The sequence below is a fragment of the Ictalurus furcatus genome, chromosome 6, assembly GCF_023375685.1.
Source record: "Ictalurus furcatus strain D&B chromosome 6, Billie_1.0, whole genome shotgun sequence".
NCBI lineage: Eukaryota > Metazoa > Chordata > Actinopteri > Siluriformes > Ictaluridae > Ictalurus > Ictalurus furcatus.
The window spans coordinates 29,546,191-29,566,487 of NC_071260.1; the positions used below are offsets into that span (position 1 = coordinate 29,546,191).

The 20,297-nt window shown below is 39.9% G+C and overlaps 1 protein-coding gene across 1 annotated transcript; it reads right to left on the minus strand.

Moving 5' to 3' along the window:
• Positions 1–1,122: 1,122 nt before the first annotated feature.
• Positions 1,123–19,492, minus strand: lats2 (large tumor suppressor kinase 2). Its single transcript, XM_053627538.1, has 8 exons — positions 18,111–19,492; positions 13,969–14,708; positions 5,945–6,077; positions 4,275–5,809; positions 3,556–4,138; positions 3,258–3,440; positions 3,043–3,149; positions 1,123–2,458 (listed from the first exon to the last, which is right to left on the minus strand). Exons 2-8 carry the CDS (start codon positions 14,323–14,325, stop codon positions 1,919–1,921), a joined length of 3,438 nt encoding a protein of 1,145 aa, XP_053483513.1. The 5' UTR covers positions 14,326–14,708; positions 18,111–19,492; the 3' UTR covers positions 1,123–1,918.
• Positions 19,493–20,297: the final 805 nt, after the last annotated feature.

Below are 20,297 nucleotides of genomic sequence, written 5' to 3' on the forward strand. Positions count from 1 at the left end.
AATCCACTTTGTCTTCTTATGTCTGTAACATTTTAACATTGAACTCATTTTCATTCCAATCTTTATTTTCTACTTCCTCACTCTCTTCTAAACACCCTTTCCCAAACATTTAGGACCAGCCTGAGTGAAGGGAAAAAGCATGTTTCCATCTCCTTCTTAAATACTGATCAGCATGTTGTGGACACACCCACACATTCATTAGAAGACACACAGTTCGTCACATCTTGTGTCAATGACACCGGCAACCAACAGCATGCTTTTTACAAACGAAAAAAATTAGGCATATATGAAAGTATGGTGATAATGTAATATCAATAACAAAGAGCAGCACTGGGTCAGGTATCTATATTGAGAAAAAAAAAATAAATAAAACCAATATTTATTTATTTTTTTTACCTTTACATAGTGTATTTCAGTATTGATTTAAAAAGCTGTTTGTGTGAATAGAAAATTCTATAATATATCTTCTGTATTGCACATAGTAATCCCATACAATTATTTTCTTCTGACACTTTGTTTAATAGTTCTTCTGACACTTTTCACTACTGTGTTATAAGTGTTTACTACTGTCTTTATATTTTAGTCAGAGACTTCATGTTTAACACTGTACAGTGTATGCGTGTGGTGCAATCACTTTAAAAATTGCCAAATGTAAATATGTTTTGGGTACAAGTGTTGCCAGTGAATCTACATTAGATTGATGTTAAAAAAAAAAAAAAATACGTCCCCTGATCGTTAAGACTCCTTATTGAGCTGAACATATCCATTTCTGTATATTATATATACAGTATATGAGTGAAATAGTAAATAACTGATGAGAAACACTTTAAATTGATATTCAGAATATGCCTAGGTGCTAATATTAAAGCATTGGGGAAGGTCCAGATACCAAGAGAAACCAGGAAGTAATTATGACTCCTAAAGAATTGTGGTGCCACGAATCGTTACAGATAAGAGGACCAGCTTATACAATAATGTCATAACTGTGAAAGCTCTGAGGTGCAGATAAAGTCAGAATATGTAATACATATATGTAGCAAATAAAAAAAATTATATATATATATATATATATATATATATATATATATATATATATATATATATATATTTTTTTTTTCTTTCAGGTAGAGCGTTACTCTGTGTTTTTGAAATCACTAGGCGACACTGTGAAATCACTTTCAAACCAAAATATTCTGTAATTGATACAGAAGTTTCCTTAACACAAGCAAGAAAACAACCTGAGCCATATCTTATCTTCACATAGGTGCATTTTCTCCCGGGACTAACAGGCTCCAAATAGACATCTATTTTTATTGTTTATTGTATAAACCCTTCAAGGTTTAAAACGAGTCGCTGATCTGCCAGTCATGGTAGACTCACATGGGTGTCTCTACAGATACTTGCAAAAGGAACAACACATCTGAGTGTATTTGGGCCCTTATATTATTCGGGTAGAAGGATTCGGATTAAGTGGTGTGGTCATATGACACACGCAGTTAATAATCACCAAAAAAACACCACCACCCCTGGTTTAGCCCTGCACTATGATCACAGTTACTCATCTGGAATTAGGAATTGCTGTGTCACCTTCACTGACAGAGAAACTTGCAGAGAGACACATCATCCTGTGTTACACCCAATCTGCCACAGTCCACACTTATTGGTCCCAGATTGCAGTTTCCATTAGACGTACATATCCGTGAACAAGTAAAAGATTCTGGACAATAATATTAGAGTAATAATATGCATTTCACATAGCATGATCTTTCTCTTTCCATGACCATCCGTCCTTAATTCCCTTCTCTCCAAACCTTTCAACCAAACCTTAAATACGCAGGATTGTCTGGTGTATTGTGTGTTATTTAATAAAAGCCCGACTGGTGAAGCTAAATCGACATGTGAACTCATTCCGCATGTCTCACACATATACAGGCTCACACCCCTCTCCTTGCTCTTCTTCTCCCCCCTCCACTTCTTCCTCATCCTCTTCCTCCTCGGGGCCCAAGCTGCTAGCCCCACTACTGCTGGGGGGCCCTTGTGTTTCTTCAAGGGGCTTAGGGTAACGGAACGGACAGCCATTATCATCAAAGAACCTGCGGAAGGTGAACTCGTAGAAGGCGTGTTCAGGGTGTTTGCTGTTTGGAGAGCAGAGGGTATCCCAAGCACGAGTGCTGTCTCCACTGTCACTCCATGCCCCTGGGCCACCTTCTTCTTCCACTGGATCAAAGTTGGACGTGTCCATTGGGTGAGCGATCTTCGGTCGGTATGGAGCAGGCTGAGTGCGAAGGTTGCTGGAGAAGTCCACCTGAGCAAAGAAAGGGTGGGCCTTTATCTCCCCAGCACCATTTCCTCCCAGACGCTCCTCTGCTGAACAGCAGAGACGTCCTATGATGTCAATGGCCTCAGGGCTCAGTTTGACTTGTGGAGGCACCTGCAGCGTGTTCTCCCAGTTTATCACCTGAAAAAGGTAAGAGACCATGTCATGTTAAGTAAATCCCTACAGTCCGGGCTTTGATCAAGATTTTATGAAAGTGGCATCAATCCTCTTCAGCTGATTCACATTAACAACCAGTCAAACGAATATGCTCTTGTTGTGATAACTGATGAAGCAGCACCACAGCTGCCCTCAGACTAGATAGATTTATATTTATTAAAGGATATTCTGTACATTTACAGTTTTTTTTTGAGTACCTCTAGTACTAAAAAATGTGATCTACCAGGCTAGAATTACAGAAACCTCAGAAATGTACTGAGATAAGGGAAGGAATGTAGTGTAGCAAATATGATGATCTAACATTATCTGCAATTAGTGCCACAATGCAGTGCACACTTTCGGACATTTTAATATTGAGGACACGTTTAAAAATGACAAAATAATTTCATTAAAGTGGAAAGTCTTTAAATCAAAACAACCATGATAATGGATAAAAAGAAAATAATAAATAAACAATGCAAGGGTCAAGGAAAATTTGGTTTATAACTCATTTATAGTATAGAACTGGGGGGAGGGATCATACTGCCATCACAGAAACATTGCCCGACCTTGAGCTGTGTTTCTGTAGGGGTTGGCGCAAGGAATGGAGGCTGGCCCACAAGCATCTCGAAAAGAATCACTCCCACACTCCACCAGTCACACAGTTGAGTGTATCCTGCACACAAATACCACAACAGATCATACTTTAAAAGATACTAACAACAGTTAGGATGCCATTAGTGTATAGGCCTTTTATATATTTTTGTAGCAGTTCATATTTTACCTTTCCGAAGTAGCACTTCAGGGGCAATGTAGTTGGGAGTGCCCACTAAGGAGTGTGCAAGACAGCGCTGATGTTGACGGTTTGCACGTTGTTCCAGTGTTATTAACCGGTCACCACAGTGACAGTTAGACACATCATCCCAGAAGTCACTGGGTTCCATACTATCCTGGCGAATATGGTTCCCTGTAGATGTTATGGGTGAAAAATAAAGAAGATAAAATGATTGACGGAAACAGTCGGTCTACAGATGTCTCTGTAAGAGCCTAGCAAAGATCACAAAAGTCTCAAATCTGCTCACCTTTCTGATAATACTTTGAGTTATGTGTCCAGCGGAACCCCGTGCACAAGCCAAAATCAGTAAGCTTGATGTGTCCATCCAGGTCAATGAGGATGTTATCAGGTTTGATGTCTCTGTGGATAAAACCCATCTTATGAACACTCTCGATAGCGAGTGTCAGTTCTGCCACATAGAACCTGGCTAATGGCTCAGGGAAAACCCCCATACGAATTAGTAGGCTCATCATGTCTCCTCCAGGAATGTAGTCCATAACGAAATACAGGCTGTCTCGATCCTGAAATGAGTAGTACAGTCGGACTACCCATTCGTTATCGGCCTCCGAAAGGATGTCCCGTTCTGCTTTAACATGAGCCACCTGGTTCCGGTTCAGGACGTCTTTCTTTCGGAGAGTCTTCATGGCATACAGAGCTCCTGTGTCCACCTTACGGGTCAGACACACCTCTCCGAAGGCCCCAATTCCAAGCGTTTTAATTTTCACAAACATGGATTTTTCCATCTTGGCACGCCGCAGTCGGTTATAGTTGGACTCCTTCTGGTTCAACATCTTTCTCATCTGCTCCTGCTCTGCTTCTGACAGACCAGCCTTGGGAAGGTGGATCAAAATGGAGGTGGTGGCAGAAGTTGGAACAGAGGAGAAGAAAAAGCATGATTTTAAATTAGTTGTATGAATTGAGTTATAAACTACTGGTTTATGGCTCAGCAAGTATAGAAACTCTCACCTTAGACATCTCTTGCTCCAGCTGCAGTCTGCGATTTAGCTTCTGCTGGTAGGTTTTCATAACGTTTTCTACATGCTGCTCCATGTAGAATTTAAAAGCAAAGGGAGAATAGCTCTTGATGCGTGACTCCCTTTTTTCTTCATCACGGGCATTCCTCCGCACTGGTACTGGTGAAGTCTGAATCTGCTTCTTATCCTTCACAATCTTCTCTCCTTTTCCTGGCTTTGCTTTGTCTTTGGTGGCACGCTCTTCTGGCTTTCCTGCTGGGGCACTTGGGACAGGCCTACCTGGGGCACTGTGGTCTGGAGCTCCAGCTATGCCTCCAGCTTCCAAGGGTGCAGTTTCCTGTACACCCGTGGCTCCAGACATAAGCAGCGTTTTGGGGTATGGTGGTGGTGGACATCGGGGCTCCTGAGAGGATTCCAAGGTAAAACTTTCGTCTGGCAAGTACCCATGAGTCTCAGGAGTATCCTGGGCCTGTGCAGCTAACCAGCCTGGGTGGCATGGTCCGACTGCAGTCTTTGGCTCTGGTCTCATGACTCTCATGCTCTTCACAGGCTGCTGGATTGGTGGAGAAGTCACTGCAGTGATGGTGTTGGGTGGCCCCATTCCAGCCTCCTGTTTGCTAGATACATTGGTTGCAGGGGCCATTGCTTGTCTTACATTCACCTTTTGGTGGTTGTTAAAAGAATTAGTCCTGCTGGGGACACGTACCTCCCCTCTGAAAGGCCCCTGTGGCTGCCTGGCTGGAGTTGCTGCCTCTGGGCCTTGAGCTCCAGCCCAGTGGTGGTCATATAGGTCAAGGTTGAGGCTGGCCCTGGAAGGGGTGAGAAGACCTTGAGGGATATCTGAGAACTCAGGACCCATAGCAGCTGCTCCTCCAGGGGAGCGTGACATCATGTGGACTTGGTGTGAAGTTGGGCTAGCCTGGCGGGGGTGTGAGTGAGGAGGCAGATAAAGGTTAGGAGGGTATCCACCACCATTTTGACCTATAGCCCCTTTGCCTTGCATATTGACATAGTTGTCTGGTGCCAGAGGGGGCATCTTGTTCTGAAAAGAAGCACTCCGTTTAACACTATAGCCAGAGGGCTCCATTATAAGAGGTCTGTAGTCATAATGAGGACCAGGGCCCCCTGGTGGCTGGGGCTGGAGTTGCATGGGTGGACCAGACACACTGTAGCCCATCATAGCCTGATCCATGCCCCCTGTGTATCCTTTCTGCTGAGCAGGACCAGAGGGGTAAATTGCGGTTCCTTGGGCATTCTGAGAAGTCATGGCTGGTGGATAGGCACCCATGCTGGGGGGCCGAGCCATTGGGTTCCCCATTGAAGGACCCTGTGCTGAGTTAGTAGGTGGCATCATGTAGTTCATGACTGGTGGTCCACCCATATATGGACGTGCCATCTCCCCCTCTGACCCATAGCCAGCTCCCTCATATAACGGTGGTCCCATTTGGTGGTAAGGGGGCATAGCACCTTCACTGGAATTCTCCATTGCTGGCCTGTGATCTACTGAATTTGCAATGCCACCTTTACCTTCAGAAGGTAGAACATTTGATTTAGTTTAGAGGAAATTTACACATTGAACATGCAAGTTTTTTTTTCAGAGCTCTATTTCATTTTATTTAAAAAAAAATGTCTTGTTTGTAGCATGGCACATATTTCACCAACCTGGAGAAGTCTGTTTGATGACACGCACGATCTGCTCATTGCGAGGGTCCAGATAGCCCATCTTGCTAATGTACTCTAATGCTGCCTCGATGTTACGGCTGCCAGTTTGCTTCAATGCACGTACTGCCATTTCCTTTTATACAGTGGAAAACAAAAACACAAATCACGCATACAAATTTTGAAACACATAAGTTCCATGTGTGAAAGCAAAATGTTTGAATGCTTATTTCCTTTAAAGTGTTACAATAAAGGACGTCCGCAAACACATGTGTGCATACACACACAAACACACACACAAAACATGGAACATTTTAGGATCAGCTAATTTGCAGACAGGAATTTGCAGATAAATACACTCCAGACAAGTGTACCAAGTTATAATTTGCAAGTTAAGCACTCTAAATAAAAACAACTGTACACAGCAACCCACACCTATATGAGGAAATCCCCCTGAATGGCATATGACCTCATTCAGAAGACATTCTGTCTAAACCTCGCTCTACCACAAACTCTGTGTCTGACAATGCCTCTAGTGGTCAGAAATAATAATACACCTGACAGGCCATACATAAATAAACAAACAAACAAAAAAAACAAGTGGGTTGTCCTCTGTTGTTCAATAATTATGAACTCTCTAAACAGCACTAGAGTTCCAGTGGTCATGTAGCAGTTGGAACTGGGACAAAATGACTAGATGAGAAATGAATGGTCAATTGGATCAAGCATGGGTGCACTGGGCACAGTTTAAAATTATACATGTGACAGCCACAATGCTTTAATGGGAAAATTAGCACCCCTTTTTTCTTCTCTCTCTCTCTCTCTCTCTCTCTCTCTCTCTCTCTCTCTCTCTCACACACACACACACACACACACACACACAAAGTGGGGTTGAATTTTGTTTGACCCAGTCATGACAGATGCTCAGGACGTTCCACAAGCCAAGAAGGAAATATTCCAGCTATGAGTAAAGTCTGTACTTACTATCTATGAATCAACCCCTCTTTATTTATTTTTGCTTTATTTTTCTCTGTACAAACTATCCTCATACATAGTGGATAATACACGGGTTTCAAATCCCAGAACTTCTGTACTTACTCACACTGCAGGTTATTGGTTGTTTTGCAATGGATGTCTTGTCAAAATAGAGGTATGCAAGGTGTGATCAAGCACAGATGTGACTCACACATGATGCATTTGGGCCAGAACAGGAAAAAAGAGAATATGGGATCCATCCATCCATCCATCTTCTACCGCTTACTCCTTTTCAGGGTCACGGGGAACATGGAGCCTATCCCAGGGAGCATCGGGCACAAGGCGGGGTACACCATGGACAGGGTTAGGGTATATATATATTTTATTTTATATATATATATATATATATATATTATATTATATATCTCATCTCTTGAGGCATCAGCACCCTGTCCAGGGTGTACCCCGCCTCGTGCCCGATGCTTCCTGGGTCTCCAGGTTTCCCCGTGACCCTGAAAAGGAGTAAGCGGTAGAAGATGGATGGATGGATGGATGGATCTCTTGAAACAGCACAAAACATGAAATAGACTTGTCATGTTGTTTTGTGCCTGTTCTCTGAAAATGTTTCTCATCGGTGGATTATTGCTGTTCTTACTACTTGTCAAATATGTGCGCACACTACCAGATTCGTTGCCAATAATTGCTTGAAAATGCAGAGGTTACCAATCGGTTGTCACTTTTCCACAAAATTGGTCTGTGACAGGAAAATCAAGGCAAACGTGCAGTGTGCATTAGGCGCTATGGGTTCTGCCCATAATATCTGCATTCACAATTACATCCTGGTCATACTTGTCACCACCACATGTCTCAACAGAACAACAGACAGTTAATCACCCATCTCAACACACACACACACACACATTCCTGACTGGGAAGAGCAAACCTCTAACTTGTGGGAATATTTATAAAAACAAACTGTCTCCACGGCTGGAGTGACATAACTATTGCTGGCTACAATGCAGTGAGTCAGTGTTAAAATGTAGGGTTTTTTTTTTTTTCTTCACTTTGACCTAATTCTGAATCACATTCCTTCATAGACTGTGTAAATGAATGCCATATGGAGGACCCTTAGAGAGGGACACACAGAAAGATGGACATCCTAAAGTCCTAAAGCGAAGAACAACTACATCGATTTTGTGAAGGAGTTATAGAGACACTTTCACCTCCTGTTTACGACATCGATATACTCCTGTAGTTTGGAACACTAATAATAAAACGAGTGACAATTTCTACCGAAACCCATAACGACTAAACATAGCACAGTTCGAATTACTGGACAATCTAAAATAAAGAAAGAAAGAAAGAAAGAAAGTATATAAGTCTGGGAACTTCCTCACAAAAATGTGCCGTGGTTCTACCATGGTTATATAATGGTATCTGATGGTACTCTGGTATATACCATGGTATTCGTCACCACAATAAAAACGGTGATAGTCTTTTGTATTAAAGCCTTTTTTGCTTTCTATTAAAATCCTAACATGTCATACCCATGGGTTCATTTCATTGGCTTTTACATCTATAGCAGCGTCTACAGCTTTCTGTCCACTTTGTTACGCTGGTATATTACTTTACATTGACCATACTAATAAAACAAGGCGTTCTGTGATTTTGTCCATTTATTTTTGTGCTGTATTGTTCTGTGAGGTGAAGTTCTTTTTTTTTTTTTTTTTTATAGAAAACTCACATTTTATAGAAATGTCATTAGCAAACCTAATAAAAGCGATTTATTTAAGCTTATGTTTTTCTGACCACGATACAATCATGCTAACGTCCCCTAGTGTTCTCAGGGGATTTTCGATGTTACATTTGCACCCGTATAACAGCAGTGTGCGCTTCAACACTGTAATTTGAGACATACGGTACGGTATGCTGGTGTAGCTTGAGTACAGTCACTTCGGCCAATGCAAACATTAACATGTATGCCACTTCACCTTACAAGTTGCAGCATCTTCTACAGTCAAAATAAAGACGGGATTTAAAGAGTCCTTCAGCCCCTCCCTTCAGCCCCCCCTCCTCTTCCCCCAGCAAAACATTTCCTTTTTAAAGGTGATTATATAAGCAGCTGCTGCCTCGCTGCGTAATTTGTGGAGCCTCGATAAGTATCAGGCAAAAGTAGCCCACTGAAGGACAGCTAGGGCAGCCATTACTTTCCTGGAATGTGGTGGCGGGAAAAAAGGAACTGAGTGGCATAGGCTAAAAATGAAAAATATCAAGCCATATACAAAAGGGTGAATCATTATATAGTAATGAGCATCACTAATAATAATAATAATAATAATAATAATAATAATAATAATAATAATAATAATGAGGCTTACTGAAATGTATACTCTGCTGTAACAGTATGGCTGATAAGTCTGTAAATCTCTGTCATTCACGGATTAACGTAAAGACAAAATGAACCAAGGGATGTGTATTCTTGAGAATAAAATCCAACCCTGCAGATACGTTCAGGGAACCTGTGTCGTCCCAGGCGAATTCATCAGACCCACTGGGGAAACCGTTCCACCCAGATGCTATTGAATGGACACACTTCCCCTGCATGTTCACGACGGTTCAGTCTTACTATTGTTCTACCAATACATTGCCGCGAATACTGAGCGTAAGAAATAAATCCATGTAAACAGGTGATCTGCGTGTCAGTCAGTTACCAGACAGTAAATGAGTGATGGTCCATCGCCAGCCCAGACTCCATCCGAATGCTTAGGAATTACGATAACCAGAACTTGTTTTTGAGCCACTTCAAACCCAAAATGAAATACCCTACAAACATTGTATATGGTTGGTTATCAAATACAAGTGGAAATATGTTTATTTACTGTTTACACCTATCCTATCCTATCCTGTCCTATGCAGACGAGATCAGTAACAATAGCAGTTTGCCATATGGGTAAGGCACTCCTTTCAGCCGCCAGATAAAAGAATTATGGGAATAAAATAGTGACTAATCAAGATAATAGAGTCCTTTTGTGAGCTTAAGTAAAAGCTGACTCTATCCATCATTGTCCTGACAGAAAGAAGTCAGTAATTCTTTTCTAAAAAGTCTAATAACAATAGTCCACTGTTCTGTTTAATGTCATTAAATGCATCACTTTCACACACAAGTAGTGATTACAAACCTATTTCTATTCATTAAAAATACTGCAAACGGGTCAAGATTGTGACCGGTACTTAAAAGAGTCAGGAATATATCCAGACAACTTGAAACACACTACAACCCAGATGATAACGTGTTTAAAGAGAAAGAAAGAAAGAAAGAAAAAAAAAACAGTTCCAGTCTGCATTTAGCCATGTCCTAAAGCCCGTGACAGAGGTAGCTCAGGCTCCCTCAGGCTAGGCCTCATAATTCCACTGTGCGGTGGTGGATTTCTCAGTGGTGTTGTGCATGGGCTTGAGCATAGCATTCCTCACATGCCTAACAATCACAGAGCTGCTCTCAGGCCTGTAGCTGAGGGTCTGTTTCAAATAGTGTCATATACAGCGTAAAGAAGAGCGTAAGCTTAATGCCCAGGCTTTATGCTCATATTTACAAGTTTTATAAATCAACACAAAAATAAATAAATAATTTAAATGAATAATAAATAAATAATAAATAAAGTCCATTGCAAGGACCACAACAAGGCACTGCTACAATCACACAGTATCAAAGACAAATACTGGTTCAACACATCACTGCTCATGTACTCAAATATCTATGTATGTCTTTGCTTCTGGTGTGGAAACGTTATTGATTTTTCTTCCTATCAGAAACATTCCTTGAAATTCCTGCTCTTTTGTCTGTAGATGACATGTTCCACATGACTCTCAAAGACAACGATTACCAGGCTGTGACATATATCTGCCGTTTCAACTACTATGAATATTCACTACTTCAGATTTTTCAGATACCTTCTGTTTCAAGACTAAGGTAAAGTTAATAGACATTATGACAGGTACACCATGCAGTATGAAAGGATATATTCATGAAAAAACAATTACATTCATTGCTTCTGGAACACCACTAGAGTTCATACAGTGTGTGTGTTATCATACTGAAAATCTGGCCAAAGATGATTCGGTTTTCCAAATAGTAGTTCTTACTCACGATAAATATCTTCCTAATAACCTTATTACTTTGGCTAACTTGCTTCATTACCTGTTTGAGACCCAAAGCACTACGCAATAATCGTTTTATACCTCATCAAAATGTTAACAACTTTCAAAATATGGATAACTAAAGACATTATGTTTGGTGACGATAAGTCCAAGAGATTGCGAAAGAGGTCAGTGCCTTCTTTTGCTGGTTGTGGGTCAGTGTTTAACTATGCTGTTTATATGTCACTATCCCTATCCGGGGAGCAGCATTCTTTCAATCTTTACTGACAACCTTTAGACATTTTTTTTTTCTCTGTTTCTGAGAAACGCTCACCACTACATTGCACTGTCCTTGGTCGTTGACAATTACTATACAGCAATTGTGCTACTATACCATTACAACCCAGAAAGAAAAAAAAACCAAAACATAACTCATTCAGAATAAATTTAGAATACATCTGAAATAACACATGGGACACAGATGTGCTGAAAAGTCATTCTACAGTTTGACTATAAACACTATTCCTTTGCATTACCGATCGGTTTTCTTTATATTATTCTTCTGGATGGAGAAAAGGGTAGTTACGTTTTACTCTTTACATAGAATAGGTAGGGATCAATACGAATGGACTGGAAATGTGAAGAAGACCAAACTACTCAAACTGTTTAAATGAAATTCGGATTTGCTTTATCAGTTGTACTGTATCTAGCCTAATTCAAATCAGTTAACAGATTTAGCAAATTAGCATAAGACAGAGAAATAGAAATATATACCTTCTTCTCAATAGCCAAGAAAAATACACATTCCACACCTGAAACTTTCAGTAGTAAACATGGTTTCATGGTAACATTCAACCCCCCCCAAAATTCTACTGAGCATAGACATTTGTCAAAAAGGCATATGTGTTTGTGTATGTTAAAAGTATATGTATAGGCTGTAGTATATACACATATTAAAGGCTGTTATTTTGTCATACAATAGAGATTTTAAGATCCATATATATTATATTATATTATATTATATTATATTATATTATATTATATATGTATACACATACAAATACATACACACACACACACACACACACACACACACACACACACACACACATATATATTATATATATATATATATATATATATATATATATATATATATATATATATATATATATGTGTGTGTGTGTGTGTGTGTGTGTATATACATATATACACACACACACACACACACAGATATATATATATATATATATATATATAAAATGGGACAGTATGGAAAATGCTAATAAGAACAAAGAGGAGTGATTTGTAATTGTACTTTGACTTGCATTTAAACAAAAAACTACAAAAAAGGTAGAGGTTTTACCTAATCAACAGCATAGTTTTTTTTTTTTTAAGATAAACCTTTATTCTGAAAGTGATGCATACAACATGTTCCAAAAAAGTTGGGACAGGGCAATTTAAATTTAATTTTCTAATAGCGATGTGAGAAGTTGAAATAAGAAGGTGATGTGAAACAGGTGAGGCAATCGTCTAATCATAGTATATAAGGAGCCTCCAAAAATGGCCTAGTCCTTCAAGAGCGAGGATGGGTCGAGGCTCGCCAATCTGCCTACAGATGCGTCAGCGAATAATCCAACACTTTGAGAAGAACATTCCCCAAAGACAAATTGGTAGGATTTTGGGCGTTTCGGCTTCTACAGTGCATAATATAATTAAAAGATTCAAGGAATCCGGTCAAATCTCGGTACGTAAAGGGCGAGGCCGAAAACCACTTCTGAATGCGCGTGATCTCCGATCCCTCAGACGTCACCGTCTTAAAAACCGTCATGAGTCTGTAATGGAGATCCTGACATGAGCTCGGGAATACTTTGGTAAACCTTTGTTAGTCGACACCATTCGCCGCTGCATCCACAGATGCAAGTTAAGGCTTTACTACGCAAAGCAGAAGCCGTACATCAACACTGTCCAGAAGTAGCCGCCGACTTCTCTGGACTCGGTCTCATCTGAGATGGACAGTAGCACAGTGGTACCGTGTTTTATGGTCTGACGAGTCGACATTTCAAATAGATTTTGGACAAAACAGCCGTCGTGTTCTCCGGGCCAAAGAGGAAAAGGACCATCCAAGCTGTTATCAGCATCAGGTCCAAAAGCCAGCGCCTGTCATGATATGGGGGCGTGTCAGTGCCCATGGCATGGGTAATTTGCACATCTGTGAGTTCACCATTAATGCAGAAAGATATGTACACATTTTGGAGCGACATATGCTGCCATCCAGAGCAGAACAACGCCAAACGGATTACAAGCGCATGGTTGTGTAAACAGAGAGTGCGGGTGCTAGCATGGCCTGCTGCAGTCCTGACCTGTCTCCGACTTAGAATGTGTGGTGCATTATGAAGCGTGAAATAAGGCAATGAAGGCCCCGTACATGGCGCAGCTGAAGAAATGCATAATGGATGAATGGGGGAAAATGCTTGCTAAACTTAACCAACTGGTGTCTTCACTCAGCGTCCAAACTCTTAATAAGTGTTATTAAAAGAAAAGGTGATGTTACACAGTGCTAAACAGTCGACTGTCCCAACTTTTTTGGAGTGTTTTGCAGTCATCATAGATAGCTTTTAAGAATGCCTTTGACAAAATAAGAAACGTATTGAAATCATTTTCATGGCTGGATCGGGAAGACGTCACAAGGTTGCGATGCATGGCACATAACACCTGACACTGTTGCAAACTTATTAACAAATTCAAAATAGCGAGAAGTGGACGTCCACGAAAATCCATTGACGCAGGCAAAACCGATGTGGTGCTGCAAACGTAGTGCCGTATGTATGGAGACTTTTGGGACACACTGTATAATATATACACTGTCAAACACACAAAAACAGAGAGAGAGAGAGAGGAAAAAACAAAGGCCTTACCTGATCACACCCAGCGTTGACGAGCTCCTGCAGCATCTGCCTGTTTACGTCTCCACCTGGGTGTGAGGAGCTGGATGCTGGACCAGACTCATTAGCAAAAGGCATGAGAGACTTGCGAATCTCTCGCAGGGCATTCTGGTAGTTGTTGAACTTCTGGGGCTGACGAAGTTGTTGCTGACGGCCAGCCTGGTCTTTACCTTTGCAGTCTCCCCCTCTGCTCCCTTCTCCTCGGGCACTGCCTCCATACAGCGCCTGGCTCACCATCTTAGCTGGCTGTTTCAGTCCTTCCTTGATCTCCTGGAGCCTTTGGCGTGTGTTGCCCACATATGGGGCTGCAGGGAAAGTTTTCGGCCGCATGGGTAGACCCACCCTAACCTATGGTACACACTCACAGACACCCCCACCCCTGCACACTGGCAAATTCACTCGCTTACTCACACATACCAAGTCAATTGCAGAAGCAGAGAAGAAATAACAAAAATAAATTCATAGACCCACACACACACTCACACACACACTCACACACACTCACTCACTCACACACACTCACACACCCAATGCTGAGCTATGAATGGCAGCTAATTCCCCCACCCAGATGGACTCTTGTGTAAACTTAGTAGATCTTCAAGGTCCTACTGGAGCACATGGTCCTTTTAGGGGGCACAATCCCCCACCTCCCCTAACACAAAAGGGGTTAAGCCTGTGTGCTGCTTCCACTCCAGCCTGGTCTGCATCTTTGCCTGTGGAGACAGTGGGATGAGGTGAGATAATATAAATTAGGCTGTGGTACAGTCTACAGTTTGATTCCTGCACCTCTACTCGCTGTGAAATACCAGAATCCAATCAGAAATTAGCACTTTGATACTGGTTTATTTCAAACAACACTGTCTACATTCCAGCACTGTGCTGATACTCTCCTGAGGCGGCGGACAGGATGAGGAGAAGAAGCACATGTCTTACTGACGCAAGCAAGGCTCCTTGTTAGAAACAGAGAATCTATTAGCATTATTCATAATCTAATCACATCTGGAAATCACATCTCTGGAATCTTTATCCTAAACTCCTATCGCTAGAATCTTTCTCCTAAACTCTCATTCCTGCTTCTGTTTTCTAAGTAAACACATGAATAGCTGTGAATCACAAGACCACCAACCCAGAATAAATCAATAAATCAATACACATTAAAGTCTGGCTGTTATGGTTTCACTTTCTGGTGCTGTTTGTGGCAGACTGCTAGCATGAAGACTGTCTCTATACTGAATTCTTTACAGCATCAGTGAGTCTCCTTGTAAAGCTATAATTAAAGTCCACATTGAATGGATTGCTTGCAATCCAAAACAAGCTTTAAGGATACACTACTTTCAGTTTCATAAGATTACTGAATGATGTTTTCCATGGATAAACACTACGCAAAAGTTGAGTATATATATTATACATGAGGTACCACAGTGTTAAAAGCCACCTCTGGTGAGTATAAAATAATACATCATGTATGTCTCATATGCTATAGAAACCTCATATTTCCACAAACACAACTTTACTCAATGCTCAGCGTGTGTGTACAACGTTTGTGTCTTATACACGTTTTACACAATATAGTCTGACACTTTTTTAATCAAAATTGTTGAACGTCTTCCATTAAGCTGTGGCTGGACCCTTTTAAGTCATTATACAACATGTACGGACTTGTGAAACCTACAATTATAATTTCAAAGTGCTGTCAAGGAACATAATTAAATGTATTCTAGGAAAAGTATCATATATCTCATATAGTCTGCCTTTATTTATCTTTGAAATGACGGGAATTAACACGTGTTTCCCCACACTCCTCATAACAGAGAGTTTCCAACAAGCCTTTATTATCAAGTTCCTCAGTTGTTTTAAACCAATAGCTTTCGAAGCAAAACAATGTTATTTCACTTTCCCCCCCACCATAAGAATTCAATAAAGATTGAAACTCAATTATATCACTGCATTATATAGCTACTTTGTACTGAATCTATTGATCCCATTTTTCTTACAATAAAACACTCGATAAAAAATTATTTGGCATCCACTGTCCCTAGAGCACGTGCAATGCAGGGTACAAAATAAATAAATTCCTGTTTCTTCAATCAGATAAAGTCGTCCTACATTTAGCAACTACCTATCTAGCAGTTACAACTGACTAAAAAATTCCTTTAAATTCAGTAAACCTCCTGCAGTTATCCTGAACTCATTCAAAAGGCAAAACAAATAAACAGGTAAGGCAACAATCTGCACAACATACACAAACGACATGAACAAGAACTGGAAGGGAACTAATACGCTAAAATCACAAGCTCCATCAGGCAAACTGTATGCAGTACACAGCAGGCTGAACGCTAAGCGAGGGCTGGAGGAGACAACCTGCTGCAACATGTGACTGTCACTTGCCACTTGAGGTGAACACTTTTACAAATACATTCAAATATTTCAGGTTGCCGTGTCTCTCGTAAGACTTTTAGAAAACAATTTCGTCTTACAGGATATGTCCATGTTGAATTGTTACCTGCTGAACATCTTAGTAGTAGGTTGTGATAAAAGAATACACAACAATAATAATAAGAAGAAGAAGAAGAAGAAGAAGAGAGGAAGAAGAAGAAGAATCCATCCATCTTCTATATCGCTTATCCTACAGTGTCGCAGGGAACCTGGAGTCTATCCCAGGGAGCATCGGGCACAAGGCGGGGAACACCCTGGACAGGGTGCCAATCCATCGCAGGGCACAATCACATACACATTCACACACCCATTCATACACTACGACGACTTTGGACACGCCAATCAGCCTACCATGCATGTCTTTGGACTGGGGGAGGAAACCCCGCAGCATGGGGAGAACACAAAAGGTAGCAATGAATCGAACCCTCAACCCTGGAGGTGTGAGGAGAACGTGCTAAGGCCATGCGCCCAATTATAATAATAATAGCAATAATAATAATGTAAACTAATTAATTAAATCACAGATAATGATATTATTATTGTGATTATTATTATAGCTTTTTCTGTTTAATAATAGGCCTAATAATAATAGTAAGTTCTTGTAATAATAATAATAATAATAATAATAATAATAACAACAACAATAATAATGTAAACTAATTAATTAAATCACAGATAATTTTATTATTGTGATTATTATTATAGCTTTTTCGGTTTAATAATAGGCCTAATAATAATAGTAAGCTCTAGTAATAATAATAATAATAATAATAATAATAACAGCAATAATAATAATAACAATAATAATAATGTAAACTACTTAATTAAATCACAGATAATATTATTATTATTGTGATTATTATTATAGCTTTTTCCGTTTAATAATAGGCCTAATAATAATAGTAAGCTCTAGTAATAATAATAGTAATAATAATAATAATAATAATAAACAATAATAGTAATAATGTAAATAAATTTATTAAATCGCTGATAACATTATTATAATAATAACTTTTTCGGTTTAATAATAGGTCTAATAATAATAGTAAGCTCTAGTAATAATAATAATAATAATAATAATAATAATAATAATAATAACAACAACAACAGACAACCATTTAATTAAAGACTCCAGAGAAACATTAACTTATACATGATACATCATTTTAAAAATGACAATAAAAGGAGGAAAGTGATTCACATAGGCCTGTCTGTTGCTGCCAAACTTTAGTTACCGAGTAATGCGTCCCGAGAGGAAAGTACTGAATTGTTTTAATTCTCAGGCGCATCTGCACTGAACCCCTGGAGCGGTGTTGTTGTTGTCCTTTACAGATGTTCTGATACTGACAGTAGTTTTACGGTGTAGGAGCACAGAGGGAGTCTCAAGGCCTTTTCCTGCAGCCTTTCCTGAAGTTGAGAAGAAGTGTTTGGAGGAGGAATGGAGCAGGAGGAACGGGGCAGGAGGAATGGAGCGAGAGGAACGCAGCAGCGCAACGCAGCGCCGCGCCGCGCGAGAGCGGTTCAGCATTCCAGCGCACCCAACCGAACCGAACCTTTACCGGTCATTCTGTCTGAACCACACTGAGATCAGTTCACAAACACAAACACATTCACACTGCCTTTTTCCTTTCCGGACCCCCTGAAAGAAAGCAAAAATGCGCAAGCTTTCAGCCACTTACCATGTAAGAGAAACGTGAAATCCCGCACTGAACAAGATGTGCGCTTTCGCACGCGCTTACTTCATTTACCGACAGCTGGAATCGTCCCGTTAATAAAAGCACACTTTACGTTTCGCGAGCCTGTCCTCCATTTTCTCGTTACTCACGGCACAAGTAGAAATGCAGTACAAAGTTGGACACTTACTGCATTGTTAACATTCCTCAGGCGTCACGTGACGCACCAATGCACGTCAGCACTGCACATACTCCAGGGCGGGGCTTCCTCCGTTTACACCACCATTCTTATTACACACCGCTATGCCATCCATGGAGGGATCAAATTATTATGTTTGAATAAACTTTTATTAGGCTACATGAAGTGCCACGATTCTGTTGTTTATCCTGGTGACAGCCTATAACATTCATTCTCAAGTTCAATAACACACACTAAATGTGTGTCAGTCTGGGGAAAACCCGTTCACGTGATCTAATTTGGAGAGGTTCTTTTGCTTGACTCTATATTTTGTTCTGAAAACTCCATTCGGTTTCGTTTTTGCTTGCATGTCAACCAAAAGTAGAGGTTAGGAGCTCTGCCTCAGACCTCCAGAGTTGGGGGTTCAAATCCCACAGACGCGCTCGCCCTGTGTGTGTGCTGCTTGCATGTTCTCCCTGTGCTTTGGGGGTTTTCTCTGGGTACTCAGGTTTCCTTCCCAAGTCCAAAGACATGCGTTATAGGCTGACTGGCATTTTTCCAAATTGTCTACAGTGTGTGATTGTGGCCTGCGATGGCTTGGCATACCATGTTCAGGGTGTCCCCGTCCTTGTGCCCCAAGTTCCCTGGGATAGGTTCCACAGGCTCCACTGTGACCTTTAGCTTTAGGAGTAACGGAAGACATGTAACGGCGTTACGTAATCAGAATACAAAAAAACAGTAACAACAATGTAATCAGATTACAGGTAGGCAGACATTTTGTAAAAAAAAAAAAGGGAATAATTAAAAAAAAATAATTTAAAAGCAAAGAAATTAATAATTTGACATAACACGGTATAGAGAGCTGCTTGATTATAGTTCTGGCTCTCTCTGGCCAGTCGTGGCTCACATGAGCAACCTCCTGGTGCATGTGCAAATAAATTTTGCGCAAAGTTAATTTGGTAGAATAACTTTATTTATAGACTTTAATGTTGTGAATACTTTATATTTCCGGATTTCCTGAGTTAATACTGACGTCTGGTGAAAATTTCCTGCGAAGAACCTCATTGGAAATATATTTACTGAAACAAATGTCGATGTGTCCAATACTTATTTGCCCCACTGTATATTTACGTGATGCTAATAGTGCTAATAGTGTGTCTTTTCCAGTGTATTAAAGTCTGCATTCATAGTAACACTGTTTGGAACACTATTAAGACCCCCCCCCCCCAAAAAAAGTAAAAAATATAAATAATTAAAAAAAGGAAAAAAAATATATACTTTTTAGCTTTTGTGATGTAACGTTACCTGCAGGAACAGTGATCTTTCATTTAATTAATTAATTAATTAAAACAAATCCAAATATTGAACACTATTATAAGCTCTACAATAAGCTCTAAATAAAAGTATTTTAGATCATATTGCTTTTCTCTTGACGTTATTTACATATGTGGCTTTGAAGTAATCCAAAAGTAATCAGATTAAATTGCTTTCATATTGTGATAGTTGGATTACGTCACTGATTCAATTTTTTATGAAGCAATTTGGAACTTTAACAGAATACATTTTATATTTTTTCTCCATCTTTCCTGTTTTGAATTTTGAAAACGGTTTTATTTCTTAAACATGTTTCAAGTTGTTCATGAATTTTTATAATGTACATATATGACATTTTATAAATGTAATATATGTAATACATTTATTACATTTTATAGAAAATGGATGGATGGATGGATGGATTCTGTGCCATCTCCACTCCCTTACTCTAAAAAAACAAAACAATAATAATCTGCTGCATTTGTTAAACTGGCTCCTTTACCCAACATTAACTTTGCAGGCAGACCACCAAGGCAACTGAACTAAAAACATTTCCATGTGGTTTTGCTCAAATATATTTATGTATTCTTAAATCAGGGAAATGAAAGTATATTATTAGCAGAAAAACTTTCATCCTTTTTCATTATTTTTGACTGTTGTCCAAAATTGTGAATTGGGACTTCTGACTATGTTATTTTATT

Coding starts and splice junctions, on each gene's coding strand:
- lats2 (XM_053627538.1), bottom strand. CDS start 14,325: ATGCGGCCGAAAACTTTCCCTGCAGCCCCATATGTGGGCAACACACGC. Junction 6,078..13,968: donor TCAACGCTGGGTGTGATCAG/GTAAGGCCTTTG, acceptor ACTGTATAAAAG/GAAATGGCAGTACGTGCATT. Junction 4,139..4,274: donor TGGAGCAAGAGATGTCTAAG/GTGAGAGTTTCT, acceptor CACCTTCCCAAG/GCTGGTCTGTCAGAAGCAGA.